The sequence below is a fragment of the Trachemys scripta genome, chromosome 8 (assembly GCF_013100865.1).
Source record: "Trachemys scripta elegans isolate TJP31775 chromosome 8, CAS_Tse_1.0, whole genome shotgun sequence".
Lineage (NCBI taxonomy): Eukaryota > Metazoa > Chordata > Testudines > Emydidae > Trachemys > Trachemys scripta.
In genome coordinates, this window is record NC_048305.1 from 101,562,299 (window position 1) to 101,580,327 (window position 18,029).

Below are 18,029 nucleotides of genomic sequence, written 5' to 3' on the forward strand. Positions count from 1 at the left end.
CTGACAAAACGGAGGGACGCGGTGCCGAAATGAGGCATACGTGCTCGTTCAGGGCACACGTGCACCTCTCCGCCTATCACAGCCCCAGCTCTACCCACCGGCTCCAGCTAAGCTCTCATTCAGTGCACAGTGAATGTGCCCACAGACAAGTGTTGGCGTTTCAATCTGTGGTGCACCATGCAAACAAGGGCACACGCTTAGAAATTCCTCATGTTTACCTGTGATGAGCCTACCCTCCTGTAACCATCTGCAGGGGCTATTGCTAACCCAACGTTACGGTTGTGTGGTGCGAGTGGCTTGGCCAGAAAGTCTCCACTTCCTGGTTTTTGGAGGGTTACATATTGAATGACCCAACGCTGCCTGTAAGGACGTGTTTGGGGGGGTGAGCGGTTCTCATGGTTGGGTGCGCAGTTCAGTCCCCTAAACCACTTGTGTATAGATATGTCAAAGCCAGTGCTGCAAAAATCTCAAAGCAGGGAGCTAGCACCTTTCACCTATAAAAACGTGCTATGTTTGGAGCTAGGGCTGTGAGTCACGGTGCTAATGCATTCAAACCAGTCAGGTAGCCATGATAGCACTGGCAGGGGTGAGTGGCAGGGTAGCTGGCCCCCGGCCCGAGCACAAACCCTCGCGACTCTGCGGGTATGCATTTGGGGCAGTTAGCCCGGGCCACCACTTGTGAGAGCCCATACTATCACGTGACACTATTATTTTTAGCGTGCTAACTTGATGAGCGCACACCTCAGTGAGCTGGGAAAGCTCACCACCAGCTCCAAGTGTAGAGATACAGCCTAGAAGAAAACCCATCACCAAAACTCTAGCCTTAAAAATAAATCCACCCTCGCCGGCAATCCCTTTCACCAGATACCCTGAACTTGGCTGCTGTAGGTCTAACTCTGAACTGTGTGGTTAAATGAGACACCAGCAATCGGTAGACACCGTAATCCACTTGACATATTTGCGGAGATTAACTGGGACTGGTTGTCATCCCACAAGAATATATTATTACCCTTCACTGTGTCATATGTTCCTTACCAGAGCCCTGCCCTGGGCCAATGGCTAGGGGATGGTCAGGAGCCCCGCTTTCTATTTGTGTCTAGCGTTGTGCTTGCTTGGATCACGTCCCTCTGCCTCAGTTCCCCCTGTTTGTAAAATGTTTCTCGCGTTATGAAATGCTTTGACAAATTTTCTGAGCGTAGACGGCTCTTTGATATAGCAGACAAAGCATAATGAGATCCAGCCATTGGACGTGGGAGTGAGAGAAATTCAGACTAGATATAAGGCACAAAGTTTCAGCTGGGAGCGTAATTAACCATTGGAGCAACTTAACTTATCTAGGGATGTTACAGCCTCTCCATACCTGATGGGCTTTAAATCAAGACTGGATAGTGTGCAAAATGTTAATCTGTAACATCTGTAGTTCAAGCAGACGGTCTTAATGCAGGAATTATTGGTTAAAATTCTCTGAGGTACCTGTGCTGGACGTTGAACTAGATCAGTGTTTGTCAACCTGGGGGTGGTTGTGATCGCTCAAGGGGGGTGATGGGACTGGTTTGGGGGGGAGGTTGCAAGCTGGGCTGGAGTTAGGGGTAGGAAGCAGGGGAATTGCCCGGGCCCCCTCGCCCCAGGGGGCCACGTGAAGCTAATTTACTTGTTTCAGCCCTGTGGGGAGGTCTAAACCCCACAGACTCTCAGCCCCGTGGGAGTGCGGGGCTGAAACCCCGAGTGTAAGGTAGGGGGTTGCAATTTTTTTAGTGGAGGGGGCAATTTTTTTCAGTCCAAAGAGGGTTGCCAACACAAAAAGCTTGAGACGCACCAGACTAGATGATCATAATGGTACTTTCTGGCAGCAATCTCTATGGCTAAATGCGCCGAATAATAGCTAAAAATTGTTCCTGGCCAACAGCTTTGCTAAACTGCCGATACTACATATCAGTAACTCACGGGTGCAACAACCTGGCCCGGACATTATAGTTAACGCAAGGCAGCATTCAGGTTAATTTTTCAAGCAGCTCAATTATTTAGCTGTAGAACCGGTGCACAGTTAAGCCACCCTTAACTGATGTGATGCTCTGTCGTTTTCAGCCTACCACGTTAAACTACCGCAGTAACTGATACAAGTGAGTGTTGGTCTTTTTTTCTCCTCTTGGCTCGCTGCGGTTGCAGCCACATCCAGGTCTGGCCCTCAAGGTCTTCTGGTGGGTCCAGATCAGCTTTTCTTTTTTGTTCTGTAGACGGGCAAGGGTGGGTTGGTGTTTGTTCAAATCTCCCCTGAAGATGAAAGCGTACGCTTAGTGCTGGAGAGATGAAACGGCTTGTTAGACGCCAGCCAGCTGAGCTGGTGTGTTTTGCTGCCCCTCTGCGCTACAGCAAAGCACGGGCCGAACGCCTCTTGCGACCATGTAATCACTTTGCAACTGCAGCAGCTGGAGGTCAGCAAAAAAAACAACCCTATTTTTTTGACGTGGGTTTACAACAGTGCTGCTAACCAGGTGCCTCCGTGAGCTAAGGTGCATACCCACCAGGAAGGCTGGATCTTTATTATTTTCTGGATGAGAGACACTTACCAATACATAATACAAAATTGTTTTAACCAACCCGTGAGGCGCTAGCATGGGAAAACGCGGGCCAGTGCCAAAGAGTTTGCTTTCCACTGTGAGGATGAAAGCAGTTCCCAGCCTTCCTTCAGGGCAGGGACAGCAAGAATGGAGCATTGGTAAAGCTAGTAATAGGGTTAACTTAAGGGCCTAATCCTGAAGACACAGACACAGAGGACTACTTGTTTGAGTAAAGTTACTCATGTCCTTGTGTGGCTGAGACGCAGGCACGATGAGACGGAAAGGGCAGGTGCAGCATCAGGAAAAACTTCCTGCCATGAAGAGCGGTTAGACGGGCAGTGGTGAAAGCCCCATTGCTGGGACCCTGAAGTCTAGGCAGAGCTGGGCAACTGATCTACCGAGGGCAAGCCTGTGTTGGCAGGGAAAAGGCCCATGGACACAGTTGCCATCGGCAGCATGCACCTCCCCCCTCAAAGGCCGAAGAGATCCAGCTGGCCATCCTCACATCTCACCGTAATTGTCTTGGGTCATGCACATAAACAAACCCAGGTGGTCTCAGCCGCCCCATCCCCTGGGACTCCCCATCTCAGCTAGCCCAGGGCGGGCCGGCTTCCCACTTGGAAGAGCAGAGCGGTTGTAAAACCCTTCTCTAATCCACATCAGTTATCAGACTGTTACCAACTGACTAGCAAATCCCCATCCGGTACCCTGATTTTGAACCTTTGACTGTCACTTCACTCCCTGTTTTTTCATTAGTTGTCCCAAGGATTTAGTTGGTTCCTGGGTCCAGTGGTCCCTCCCGCTAGGCTGCGGGAGGGGCCTTTAGAAGTGGGCGGGTCAGCCCGCCCACCTCCCAGTTGATACCAATAAGGGAACTGACTAGCAAAGCAAAAGCACCCACCTCCTCCGGCATGAACCAAAACCCACAGATAGCCCCCACCGCCCAAATCCTAAAAACGAATGCATGCGAGGAAGAGGGAGATCACCCCAGGGTGTGATATGCTCAGCGCACATGCCAGCAGGTGTTTCGCTATTAACTTCAGTGGGGCCCAACAGAGAAAGCCACAGCAGATCAGAGTCTCCCACGGTGCTTGTCTGGCTCTCAAGCAGCTAATCTCCTGTGCCAGAGCTTTTACACTGGGGCCAAAGCATCAGAGTTTTTGTTTGGAGGGCTTGCTGCTGGCGGGGGCAGTGGAGCCTGGTGGGTGGGGCACTGACTGGGAAAAACACCAGGGCTCTTCCCAGCTGACTGTCTTCGCTCGCTGCTTCCTTTACCACCCGTTGGCTGCCTTGGCTAGACGGCAGGCTCTTAGGGACAAGGGCTCTTAGTAGTGTATGTATCTGCCCTGCGTCTTCTCACCTCTCCCTTCACTAGTCAGATCCCCTGGCTGGCTTAGTAGGGTGGCCGGGTGCCTGGTTTTCGACTGGAAAGTCCGCTCAAAAAGGGGCCCTGACAGTGTCCGGTCAGCTCTACTGACCAGCTACCCAAAGTCCGGTTACTGCAGGTGGGGGCAGCCGGGAGGCGCCGGGGTCGTCACCCGTGCCAACCCCTACTCAGCTGGGGCCACCTTCTACCTATGCTGGGTGGCTTCAGCTCCCAGGCCTGGCTCTGCAGGCAAGTCCCTTCTGACTTGGGTGGGGGGGGGGGGTAGGGGAAAAGTAGTGAGCAACGGGCGAGAGAGGGAGGAAGAGGAGTGGCTTGGGACAGGGCCTCTGGCAAAGCAGTGGGGCTGGGGCAGAGGCAGGGGCTTGGCCGGCTCCAGCTTTTCTGCTGCCCTAAGCATCAAAAAAAAAAAAGGAAAGACGAGCAGCAGCACTTCGGCGGCAGTTCCTCCCTCTCGTCCTCTTCGGCGGCAATTTGGCGGCAGCTCAAAGAGGAAGAGAGGGAATGAGGGACCTGCTGCCGAAGACCCGGACATGCTGCCCCGCTACCGGATGGAGTGCCGCCCCTTTGAATTGGCTGCCCCAAGCACCTGCTTCCTACGCTGGTACCTGGAGCTGGCCCTGGTGGTGGGGCAGGGGAGGGGCTTTGGGGGGGATAAGTGGGACAGGAGTGGGGTCTCGGGGAAGAGGTGGGGCACGGGATGGACTTTGGGGGAAATAGGTGGGCCGGGATGGGCCCTCAGGGGGAAGAGATGGGGCATGGGAGGGGTTTTTGGGGGGGATAGGCGGGGCAGGAGTGGGGCCTCAGAGGGAAGAGATGGAGCAGGGGAGGTTCCAGCAGCCCTGTTGGAGTGTCTGGTTTTTAAATATTACCAAGTTGGCAACCCTATGCCTTAGCTGTAATGTTGGTACAGTGATTTGGAGCGGTAAAGCACCACATAAGTGCTAAATAGTATTAGTCGCATATGCTCATGTTCCCATGGGAGCTGCTAATGCGCAGCCATTTTGTGATGACAGCAAAGAGGAACTGGATTTGTAATTACACTACTCCTTCCTGTAAGCCAGGAAACATTTGGTTTGATTGGTCATGTGGGTCTTTTATGACCCAAATCATAGCGTCCTTACTTGGGCACCATAAAAAAAAAAAAAAAGTCCCACATGTATGTGTTTAGCATTCAAGCATATAAGTCATCCTCTTCAGTGGGAACTGAAGCATGTGTGTTTGCAGGAGCCGGCCTCATGCGAATTGGCTGTCCAAAGTTTTTTAACCTTTCATCTCAGCAATATAAAAGCGAATGTGGAGGAAAGGAAAATGAAAACACTAATCCAGCTGCATTGTACTTCCTTTTGTTGTAGAGCTTCTAGTAGGCCATTGGAGGATAGCTGTGATGGGATTCTGCTTGCCACAGCCCTTCTCTCCCCCACCTTGTCCCTCCCTTTCCTGCCATGATTGTGATGCCTCCAGCGGCTTCACGTCAGCACGCTGTTCCTCCTGGCCAGGGAATTTTCTGATGGCCACTTACAGCCGGACGCTGGCTCCTTTGTGGCACCCGAGTGAGGCAAAGGGCTTTGAGCTCAGTAATGGCTCTGGTTGGCTTCATTAAATGCTTTTTTGATCCTCATTTGTCACCCCCTTGGCCGGAGTTCATCCCAAGGTTGTTCATAAGATTGTCCGTGTAGACAATCTTGACTTGAGGGGAGACCCATGTGAGGAGATCTTTCTTTCTCTTAGAAAATCTAGGCAAAGAACTACAGTAAAGATGGCTCCATGTTTGCTAACTTGCTGTCCAGCCCCTTAAAATTTATGGAGTTTCCTTTTTTTATATAAAAAAAAATGTGCCTATCATAGAGTACATTTTTAAATACCATTTTAAAATATTTTCTGGTAAATTAAAGTGGGGACATGTTTGTAGGGTTCATTGTTAATTTCATTTCCTTTTGCTCAGCCAGCCAGCCAAACCGCCAAGTCATTAATCTTTGTTTAAAAGACGCTCCTTTGCTGAACAATCATGAATGATCTTGATAGATTTGTCAGGCAAATGAATGATAATCATTTGCTGATAGACACAAGCCTAGGCGGGACGATAAATAAGAAAATACGCATTGGCATCATTAATAATGTCTGCTGCCAATGGACTTGGATATCAATTACAATTCTGAATGCAATGCAGTCTTGTTAGGCTATTGCCATTTATCACAGGCGCTGAGCAACAAGGATGTATGAGGCCTTGCAATGCAGACAAGTTATTCGGTGAGAAATGCTGGCATGGAAGATAACAGCTTTACCCATTCGTGGGTGGATCTGTGTGTATTTTTCATCACTCCTTTTTCGCCATTCCCCCTTTCCCATGCCACCTGAACATGTTACATACAAAGGTCCAATTGTATTATTCTCTAACATGGAGCAGTTCACTGTTAAAGTGTTTCTGAAGCACCCACAGACTTCATCCGGGCACCATTCTGAAAAACCACAACTGCTTGGGCCAGATCCACGACTGGTGTAAATCCACATAGCTCCTTTGATGGAAGAAGGGCTTTACCAATTTGCACCAGCTGAGCTACCGGCGCCTAGGTAAAAATAACTCAGTTCTCAGTATTTGCAAACACACGGTCCTGTGTGCTAGCCCCGACGTGTAGAGCACAAAAAGCTCCCACCAGTGTCTGCCCCAGAAGTGTAAGCGTTTATACGTCTTCATCTGGCACAGCACAAAAGCATCTCTACTTTCTTGGACATACAATGTTCTGAGAGGCAGAACTCCTCCCTGTCGGAATGTCACCGGGGCTGGTGGTGAGTCTGAGAATCTCTATTGCTTCCCAGTTGTATTTATTCCCGCCTAATCATCATGACACTGGTGAAAGACGTGCTTGGGAACTGCCTTTTACAAACCTATCACACGCTCTCTTAAATTGCACACGTCTTTCTCCATTCATCGTTGACGCCTTATGTCGTCATATCTGAATCACGGCCATGTGACCTTGCCTTTGTCGGAGCTCGTGCTAGGGCCAGTACTCTATGTACCAGCCCCATAGAAACCAGATAAGGTAGGAAAAGAAAACACACCATTGCACGGCAGTGCTGACACGTTCATGGCATGTTCCATCCAGCTCCTACTAAGACTGAGGGGGATAGCACGGGCTTATTGGCACCAGTGGCAGCGTCCCTGGCCGTCACTGCCATAACACAGAGAGACCTGGCACTCAGCTGCTAGGAGGCCATCACAATGCTAGATGAGTCCCAGGGCGGCTGGTCCTGATTCCTCAGTGGGAATTCTGGCTGCGCCGGTGCCCAGAGAGCGGGAAAGCCCCTACGTGACCATTCCACAGAGCAAGCATTGCACACGGGCTCACCAGCGGCAGCTAAATATGCTCATTGTAATAGGAAAAGCACAGGCCCTAGCCCACCTGTCTGTGAGAAGCATGGCAGCCCAGGAGACCGTCTGGCCCTGAGTCTGGTTATATCACACTGGTTGCGGAATGGTGAGCTGTGAGGCCGGAGAAGTCGCTTCATGCACCAGCACAGTGCTGACAGCAGCAGGAAACAGACACTCTAAAAACCCTCTTAATTTTTAAAGCACCATTATTTCCAATAGGACGTGTTGGTAATTAAATAACGACGCAGCCCCAGACAAGAGTGTGACCCCCCCCCCAAGATATCAGCTGGCTGAGGGCCCCCCATACTGTAACTCACATCAGGCCTGACACATTCATTGCCCCAACAATATAGGTGAGTATTCGAATCAGACTCTGAGGATGAAAGTGTTGTAGGAAGAGAACCTGAGACATAAGGCCTGGTATGAGGCAGGACCTGCTCTCAGAATTGGGCAAGAACAGGGCTGATCATGTAGAAATACACATTCCTAAGTGCTAGTCACAGCGTACTCATGCAAACACATCCCGATATCAAGTGGTACCAGAACATCCCGATATCGAGGATGGTACAAAAACATTCCCCAAGGATAACAGGCACACACTGACCCCTCCCAAAAGATAAGGTCAGGATGACAGTATGTAATAGAGATGTTTTGATTGAACCAACATGTACAAGGTAATGGGTAAAAACTGCCACGTCGGGGACAGTAACTAACTATGTCAGAAGGGCAGTATGTAACTTGTTTGTATCAGGGTATAAAGATGTATCTCAGAGGGCGTAGTTTTGTCTGGCACAGGAATGGAAAGTCCCGCCGTTCACTGAGCTGGTCCGTTGTTACAGGCATACATGTATTAGTGGTCCAGCTGAGTCTGCGGGATACTAGTACCGTGCTTCATTGACAATAAACCTGGCTGGGTGCCTTCATCCCTTAACGGATCTTGTGGTCATTGGGCGCTTCGCTCAAGGTCTGCTGTGCCAGTTGTCTGTGCAGGGCTGGGGCGGCACACAGAGGGACCACACACGCACAGCCAAACATCTATCAACATCTAACCACAGACGGTACTGATACTACTGCATTGCCATTGCCAAGAGCAGCAAGAGAAAGGCAGCTCCACATCAGCCAAAGACAATGAGGAGGAAGTGTCCTGGTTTTTCAATCATACATGCCTATGTTTGGCACACACAAAAAACCGCCAGAACTGAAACGAAAGGTAGCCCTGAAAACTGCAGAACTGTTTTATGGCTGTAATATTCCCTTTTCCGGTACTGAACATCCAATTTTTTCAAGCACTGATCAGCTGCGTAAGGCCAGGCTACAAAGCACCCAGTCGAAAGCAGGTAAACGGTTAGATGCAGTTACGGATGGCTTAAAGGTGGAAGCACACAACAAATGATACGGAAACGCAGTTCCATGAATACAAGATGGCTGGCGTAACATGCACATTGTCCCACTGAGAGCTGACTGGTTTCTGTATCAGCAGTTGATACTAGAAGCAATAAGAAGACTGGAAAGGATTGTGCTACACTGACAAGAGAAGCCAAGGCATTAGCAATTAACAGTATGGTTGTGTTAAGAGCTACTCGGCAGACAATGAGAAAAAAATGCCAAGTATGGGCAGTGATTTGGCACACGATAACCACACTTTGGCTGCATAGGGATGTGCATCACATTGGCTCAATCTAGTTGGACAAGCCCTTACACCGAGTGCTTTGATGAAACACGTGGTCGATTTACAAAAGTATTTTCGTAATCACCTGGAGCCTGGTTAAAAGCCTGTCAAGTTCTGTAACCCCCCAAATCCCTGGTAACACGCAATGGAACAGTCAAACAACATGCCTGGAAACAGATGTTCAAAAATTGGCCACATTATCTCAGGATTACGAGTGATCAAGAGGCGGAATTTAAAGCTAGAGTGGTCAGTGTAATTAATAATCAAAGGATTTACCGAGAAGCAAATAACTTGATCAGTCAATTCAATTCAGTTTCTGTGGCACTTGACATACTCTAAAAAGGACTCATGGTGCATGAGATGGATGGTTGGATTTACTGATAAATGAAGATCTTGCCCCACATAAAGCAGACGTACCAAAGAGATTTCATGAGGCAATTACAAATATTGGCTGACCTCCTTCATCCAAAATACGCAGGTAAGAAATGTGTCATTGGAACAAGGAGAAATTGTGACTTTCTGCCATATTTACTTGCATTTAACACAGAAGACGCACTGTAACCAAAATTGACGTTTTCACCCGCTATCAAGGAAAAAGTTTCCACTTTCACATGGTGGAAAAAATCTGAAAACGGCCGAGATTCCCTCTGACTTCACCGAACTGGTGGTGCAAGTCCACCAGTGTCCAGCAAGTTCAGCAAGCATAGCATGAATCTTTTCAGACTCTGGATACATCCATTCAAAACTGAGAAACAGGTTCAGGTTGTCCACAGCGCTGCATGCTTCATGGCTACAACTCTGCGTTACTGTCACGGAATGTTTTTGACATTGGGTTATATAATATTGAAAACAGACAGGTGTCATGGCCTGTATAACTTCCTGGAGAAAATACCAAACTAAGTTGTTTACAGACATTCGGACCCTATTAGAATTACATATATTAGTATTGCGCTCACTGCAATTTTACTTGTTTATTTGTACAACCCTACATTAATCTCCTAATCTAGTGCCTGATTTGACTCTGTAATGCAATTTGAATATGTAACTACGACTAAGTGTGATGTGTGTGATGATAAAACAATTTTAAAAATAGAAAATATCATAAATTGGGCCCAACTAATTTTTCCCTAGGTGACAAAACCCCACGATTTTACCTGATAAAAACCCTCTCTGGTAAATACGATATCCCTGCCCGCTAGGTTTGGTCTTCTAGATTGTGAGCTCTGTGGGGCAGGGAATTCCATTTACTGTGTTCATGGCCCCTAGAACAATGTGGCCCTGACCTGCTTGACGTCTCTAAGCATTACTGCGATATTCTAAATCAAAGCCAAGCCAGCCGAGGACTGTCTGCGGCCCTGTCTTCAGCCAAAGTAACCCCACAGAAAGACATTAATAGCTAGTAGGATTATAGCATTAATGTTGCAAAGAGTCTTTGATAGGGGCTTTTCCTCAATGCTGGTGAGTTTCCTTTCCAGGACTGCTTTCTCTTCCTTGGTCAGCGTGGGTCCTGGGCTGCTGGAGATCCCGCAGAACCAGAAGTATAACTTCTTCCAGCAAGGAGAGCTCGCTGCTGCAGGAAATACAGAGAGGGGGAATTAGTCCCATATTCTAAACGCTGGGGTATTCCACTCGCCTCACCTCTGTCCCACGCCTTAAATACACCGTGCCACCTGTCTGCACATCTCCCATGCAGGACTACTGCTTGAGGCATACGGGGTGAAAACCAGCCCCACTGAGCCACATCCTCCATGGAAGGGAACACGTCACCCTCTCATCTCATGATAGGTCCAGGAACCAATGGCTGCAGCTCAGGAACGGCTCTGCGCAGGGGCTATGCCCTCCCACTCTTTACTGGCTGTAAATGCGAGTGACAGGGGGAGGGGGTGGAGAGGAGCGGGGGGCCGGTCTTGGGGAGAAGTGGCAGCGCGAGGGCAGGGTTTGGGGGGAATGGGCGGTGTGAGGGCAGGGGCTTGGGAGGTTGGGGCGGCGTGAGGGTGGGGCCTCAGGGGAATAGGTGGTGTGAGCTCTGGAGGAAGGGGCAGCATGAGGGTGGGGCCTCAGGAGAAAGAGGCTGCAAGAGGGCAGGGTCTTGGGGGAAAGGGTGGGGCCTCCGGGGGAAGGGGCAGTGTGAGGGCGGGGCCTTGGGAGAAAGAGGCTGAAAGAGGGCGGGTCTTGGGGGGATGGGTGGCACAAGGGTGGGGCCTCAGGGGGAAGGGGCAGTGTGAGGGCAGGGCCTTGAGGGAAGGGGTGGTGTGAAGGCAGGGCCTCTATGGAAGAGGCAACATGAGGGTGGGGACCCAGGGAGGAAGGGGCAGCATAAGGGGGTGGGGTCAAAGTTTAGGTGCCCATGGACCCCCCACACACACTTTTAGGGACATTCCGGCTCCCCCGGCACTGCATTAAAGGATTCACCCCAACCAGAGGAATTAATAGTCCAATAATGACCATGACTATGGTTAAAAAGTTACTCTCGTCTAAGAGCCCAGAGCAAATGCCAGACCTCCTTGTTAGTGCTGCCGAGGAAGTGAACGGGTAAGCTGGTTAACCAGCACTGCCCAGTCCACCCTCACAGCACAACTAAGCTAGCTGAAACCCAGATGAAAGAACGGTTAAAATAGCACGTTACATTAGTAGCACTTGATATGTTCCAAGTGCTGGGCAAGCATGAATCAGTCCTTGCTCCTGGCTGGAGATAGCCAAGTGAGTATAAAGTTGTACAGAAACTGAGCGGCAAAGAGGTTAGGTGATTTGCCAAAGTGGCTGCTGATTTTCCACACTACGATTTTGGATGAACCATTTCCGGAAGCTCCGTGTATCCATATCTCCCAGAATCTGGTCTACAGACACTCAGCTACTTGGACAATCAGGCATAATGAATCTCAACCTGAGCACCCAAAACCAGTCACTTTGGAAAATAGTTGTCCTAAATCAGTGGCCCAGCTACAATTAGGATTGAGATGTTCCTGGATCCCAGCCCTGCACTCAGGCCACAAATCCAACCTGCCTTACTTTGCCCAGGCATTCTTAAAATGTAACTAAAACAGACAAAGAAAATCTGTCCTCCAAAGAGGTTAAATCATCCCAGTCGATTGACATATGAAGCATTTGTTGTTTAATGAACAAAAACCCTTCTTATTTCTCCACTGCCCAACTTCCACCAAGCTCCACAAAACTTGTATGTCTCCGACACAGAACTCATGGATTGTTTATCAGGAGTGAAGCGCTGTGTGAATTATGCCTTTTAATTGTCACTGGCTGTTCCTTCCACGCTTTGAAAGGTAGCATATCATAAAATCTTGAAAAAACATGTTACCCAAACCTCATTAAACTGTTGTATAAGCTGTTCTGCATTTCCTTTCCCATCATTGCTAATTACCAAATTACCAAGACGTCAGGCTATAAAAAGATGAGCTGGGTCAGGTATAATAAGAATTGATAAGAAACAACATCAGCACCCGGAACAGCTACACTGAACTTGAATCCCAACGGCCTCCATTTCAAAAAAAATGGAGGAGAACTTTTGTTGTTGTTTCTCACCTCTTCATTCTGAGGCTGTGATGAGAATGAAGTCAAGCACAGACAGTCTAGACTAAGGAAATGTAGATAATCTCACGAGAGCATTCCCATCTTGCGAGCTCTTCAGATTTGTGGACTCAGAAGGGTTAGGTTCAAAACGTGCACCTGAAATTTTGGATGGTTTTTCAAAGGAAACCTCTGACCATGCTGAGAAGGGGCTGGGGGCTATTTTCTTTCTAATAAACTAATAATTAGAAGTGTGCTAATGGAATTTGCTGATACAGTTGGGAGGTTGGTCACAGGATGACTATGAGCCACTAATGCGATGCAGGTGCAAAAAAAGACCAAAGCGATCCTAGGATGTACCTGGTAAGGCATTTCCAGTAGAGACAGGGCAGTATCAATGCCATTGTACAAGGCACTGGTAAGACCTCATTTGGAATGCCGTGCACCATACTGGTCACCCACGTTCAAGAAAGACTAATTCAAACGGCCACAGGTGCAGAGAAGAACTACTAGAATGATCGGGGAATGGAGGACCTATCTTATGAGAAGGGACTGAAAAAGCTTGGCTTTTATAGCCTGGCAAAAAGAAGACTGAAAGGGACTATGATTACTGTCTGTAAATACTAAGGAGGGTGAAGAGCTATTTAAGCTAAATAGTTGGTTAAGCACTGAAACAAATTACCTTGTGGAATCTCTATCATTGGAGGCTTTTAACAGCAAGTTAGACAAACACCTGTCTGGGATGGTCTAGATCAGCGGTTCTCAACTGGGGATGGGGGACGCGAGCTATTTCAGGGGGGCATGTGACCCCACAGATGAAGCCTGGTGCACCAAGTCCCAGCACCCCAAAAACTTCAACAAATTACCTAAAATAGCTTGTCTGCATCTAAAAATGTCCTGGCTTTAAAGTCCATATCGCAGGCCCTCTAGGACCTAAAAGCAGGTGCTTGGTTGGTCTATCTAGGTGCTTATCTGGCCCCCACCACTGGTATATCTCAGGATCTGCTGGGAAGCTTCTGCGTCCAGCTGGCCTGGCCGATGTAGGCAGTTAAAGCTGGGATACTTTTAAAGTCTAAAAAAGCTGTTGCTGAACCTGGCGCTGAGGCCGGGGCCATGTGGGAGAAGGAAATTCCACATGTAGGGGGAGAAGGAGGAACCATTTCTCTGGAAAGTTGATTTGCTTTTTGGTTTTAAATGGAAGCTCTCTGGAACTATACAGAGGGTTGGAATGTTAGACGAAACCCGAGGGGGAACGGGGTAGCAGGCAAAGTGCAGGTGCGGTGGTCAAAGATAAATTAATTTAGCATGTAGCTGTCACCTCCACAAACGTGGTATCGTTAGATCCATGGGCCGGATGCCATTGAAGTCATTGGAAGGATGCTGGTGGACCAGGTCCCCTACGCCCACGCATGCACGTATTTGGAAGACCCAGCTAACCTACCTCCATGTTCTTTGCTCCCTGAATCCGTGTTCTCCCAGGTCGGCTCATCCCCATCAGTCTCGCCCACTGGAGGATTTACCGCCGCCGACTCACTCTTGTAGCTTACCAGGTCAATTGTGGGAGCTTTGCTGTGTCTAGTCCACCACGTCAGGCTAGCCAGCTGGATGCAGAACAAACAGGGAAAGCAATTTAAAGAGCTGACAGTTCATAGAACAAGACCAGTGTTGGTGACACGGCTGGAAACGGGAGCTGTGATTAGAATGGGGAGGGTTTGACCTCACAAAAATCTGTGTTGCTTTTTTCCAACGGTTCTTGTATTTTCCGTTGGCTGGTGCCATTTTAATCTTTTGGAGATTAGCACACCTCTCTGTGTGAAGGCTCCTCTCTTTGGGAAATTGCATGGTAAGTACAGGCAGAGAGCTGGATTGGGGGCCCAAAAGATGTATGTGTTCAAGTTGCAGGCAGGGCCAGTAAACACAAACAGCTGGCTTGCCATAGAAATGCAAAGCGACAACGGCAGTATCCAGAACCTCACTCCTGCTGCTATGGAATGACGTTTCACAGTGAAACACCATCAAAGGAACCAAGCCCAAATCCTAGGCACAAAGGCCCAGAAGTTCAAGGTTACAGCAAAGGACCAACCAACGGAAGGAACAACAACAGGCTAGGGCATGGCAGAGACAGGACCTTCAACCCCTCCCACACCCAAGGCACTGGACCAAGACAGACCTTGACAACATCATGTTCATTCAGGGTTAGATTGTTTCAGCCCTCATTTGGGCATGCAGGAGAGAATGTCCGTCAATCCCCTGCATGGATTGTGACTCCAGCAGCAATATGCCCTGCTGTGATGGGGGTGGAGGGAGTGGGGCCCACCCTGGCCTTCCCCTCTTTCTTGCTGGCTATGTGCACTCTTCCACCAGAGCAAGGGGAAAGCATGGGGGAGGAAGTGGGACTGCCTGAAACACAATCCACTCACTCCATGCACTGTCCCTTATGCAAAGCAGATTATAAAGTTGCAGCCTAGGTGTCACAGTTCAGGGCAACTTCACCTGTATTCCCCATGGTCCAGCAAAGGCACCCACTCTAGGGTCCCGGCTCCCCCACCGTCACCTCTCTTGGGCAGAGACCTGAGTGTCTCTGTCTCTCCCTCCTGAACAGGACTTTTCCAAGCTGCACAGTTCCTTGTCTACACTGCACTATTCCCAGCAAGCAACACTAGCAAACCGGGCCAGCATCTGCACTTTGCTTTCTCTTCAAAGGCTTATGGCCAGCATTCGTGCCCACAGTTGTAAGTTACCACGTAGCCTTTTGTAAGTAAGTAGATTTTATTCTTAAGGTAAAAGCATTACAGAGAAATCATATTAGAACAAACATTAGAACCTACATGCATGCTAGAAAACGGATGAGCGATCGGCTCCCCCTCCAAGCCCCGGCAGGTATCAGTGCTTCCAACCCTTCCTTAAGGATTTGGGGTTCCCCGGCCCTTGGACAAAAGGTCCATTTGCTGGATCAGAAAGCAGGACCTGTGTCTGTTTAAATGCTGGCTATTTATCCACAAGTCTGTTGGCCTCTGGAGAATCCGGTTTGAACTAGTACAGGTGAGCCTCCCCAGGAGGAGGTATCTCTCTCTGGAGGTGATACAACCAGGGCCAGCGCTTCCATTTAGGTGACCTAGGCGGTTGCCTAGGGCACCAGGATTTGGGGGGGGGGGTTGGCAATTCGGTGGCGGGGGGTCCTTCCACGCTCTGGGTCTTCGGCGGCAATTCTGCGGCGGGTCCTTCACTCGCTCCAGGACCCACCGCCGAAGTGCCCCGAAGACAGGGAGTGCGGAAGGACCCCCCGCGTAGGGTGCCAAAAACCCTGGCGCTGCTCCTGGATACAACCTGTGTGAACTTGTCCAATTGACTGACACACACACACACACACACACACACACCCCTCCCTCTTAGTTCCTGCAGGAGCTGTGGTCACCTGCCCTCCATGGAATAATATACAGTCCCCGGCCCACAACGATACAGAAATGTAATACAGTCACATCTCCCAGAGATATTGTAGGAAATTGCCATATCTGCCACTAGGCCTCAGGGAAAGTTGGCAGCAGGGCCAGGGACCTGGCATTATACAGGTCCACTGGCCATTCCACAGCAAAAGGATGGCAGTGTTGGCATCACAGAGGATGCTGCAACTGCTCTTTGACAACCTGGTGCGGAGGAGTCCTCTCTTCCCTACCTGTCTGTGGCACCCACCCAGGCCCAATCTGCACCCGGGATTCAAGGCACCCTGGCATTTTGTGCTAAGTTCTGGAAAAGTGCTAAGAGCCAGTAGGAATCAGTTGCAGATAAAGGAGAAATCTGCATCGTCATTGTAACTTTACAGAGCAGCGTCTTGGCCTGGCACTTTGCATGTCCATTGACTTGGCACGAACAAGAGACATTCAGCAAAGCAATCTCTTGCTGTCAACAGAGCCAGCTGATCTGTCTGCCCACCTCTCCTTTTTATTAAAAGCTGGGAGGTTTTACACTCACAGCCTAGGCCTTGCCAATGCCCCATTTCTCGCTGGCTTTCGGCAGGCCTGGGGGCCTTCTCCTGCCTCCGCAAGGAGCAGAGCAGCTGCTGACTCCAGAAACGTGCGCTCTCATTCACCCTCCCTTTGGAAGCCATGCCAGGATGGGCCAAAACACTGCGCTAGTAGTAAGAGACGCGTCGCCTGGCTCGTGTGTGGTGTATAAGCACAAGAGTCAAAAAGTCTGGACCTTCCAGGGAAATGCACAGTGTGGGCTTGAATGTTAATGGCCCTGGGGCCTTAACTATTAACATACCATGGTTTATATGGTCATACCCTACCCAGCCTATTCACAGCTGGAGGTGGGAAATGTTGGTGTTTGTACTTGCAATTTCCTTCCCATTCTGTCCTGGGGTGGTGGGGGAAGGGGATTGCTTTCCTCTGGCATCCCATCCCACGTAACATTATTGAGAGCGAGGCGGCTAAGGTAATTCTGATCTGCTGAAGTCCCATGTGTTTGTGAGAGGGGAACAGAAGCCACCAGGAACAGCTGACACTGGCCAACCACGCCTCTCAGACCGACACTTCTGCCAGACTGCTCCGGAGAAGGCACTCATTTCTCCCAACAGCAGATTTCTCCTCTCTGCCTCCATGGAAATTAAGTTCTCCACTGGGTCGCACACACAGTATCACCAGTTTAAAGGTAGATTTATTTTTTTTTTAAACACGCCAAAATCTAGATGGCAATTTCCAACGGATACAACATGTTCCGGAAGATTTATAGCTTTATTTAAATCATTTTCAGCCAAGATGAGCATCAGGCAAGGCTAATCTTTCTTGTCACATTTTGCTAAATTACTTCGATTTGATGATCCTCATCTTTACAGAGGATTTTTTTTTTTAAATCACTTAGGAAATGTCACCGGAATGTTGCAAAGTTTCTGAGCACAAAAGAATTCAAGAAACTACCCAGACCCCATCACCCCCACTCCCTCCCCAAACACAAATGGCTGTTTTGTGCATAAGGTTTGTCCTGCAATTAATGTATTAAGGCCAGAATTTTCCTAAGAGCTCAGAACTAATTGCTGATTTTCAAAACAGGCCCATTCCAATTTAGGCCTCAAAATATGGCCAGATTTTCAAATGAATTTGGTAGACTGGGAGCTAAGGCCCAGATTCTCAAAGGTAGGCTCCTAACTTTCATTGAGATCCATCGAAGTTCAGAGCCCACCTTTGGCTGAGCTTCTGGCAATGCTGAATACCTCTTTTGAAAGCCTGGGAGAGAGAGAGAGAGAGAGAGAGATCCTGGCCCCACTGAAGTCAATAGAAGTTTTGCCCTTGACGTCACGATTTCACTCCTGACCTTTACCTCCCTGCCTCAATGAAGGTGGAACTTTGTGGAGCGCTGCTGGTGTGGAACACTTGAGAAATGTGATTCTCAATTTTTGGGAAGGGGGGAAACCCAGATCAGTAGAGGGGGAAGGAAGGGAAAGTTACGGAGCAGAGCCTAGATACGCAAGGTGCATTGAGCTTCATGCTCCCCCCCAAAAAACTTTACTTTCAGAAGTCAAGTTTTTGA

General features: G+C 49.2%; 1 protein-coding gene across 3 annotated transcripts in view; it reads right to left on the reverse strand.

Moving 5' to 3' along the window:
• Positions 1-9,486: 9,486 nt before the first annotated feature.
• The window catches only part of SLC5A9 (solute carrier family 5 member 9), a 57,590-nt gene continuing 49,047 nt past the window's right edge, over positions 9,487-18,029 (reverse strand). For all 3 annotated transcript variants that reach the window (XM_034780034.1, XM_034780033.1, XM_034780031.1), the window contains 2 exons: positions 13,945-14,104; positions 9,487-10,551 (listed from right to left, as the gene is read on the reverse strand). In XM_034780034.1, the coding sequence (XP_034635925.1) occupies positions 10,343-10,551; positions 13,945-14,104 (369 nt within the window). In that variant the 3' untranslated portion in view covers positions 9,487-10,342. The remainder of the gene's footprint in view (positions 10,552-13,944; positions 14,105-18,029) is intronic.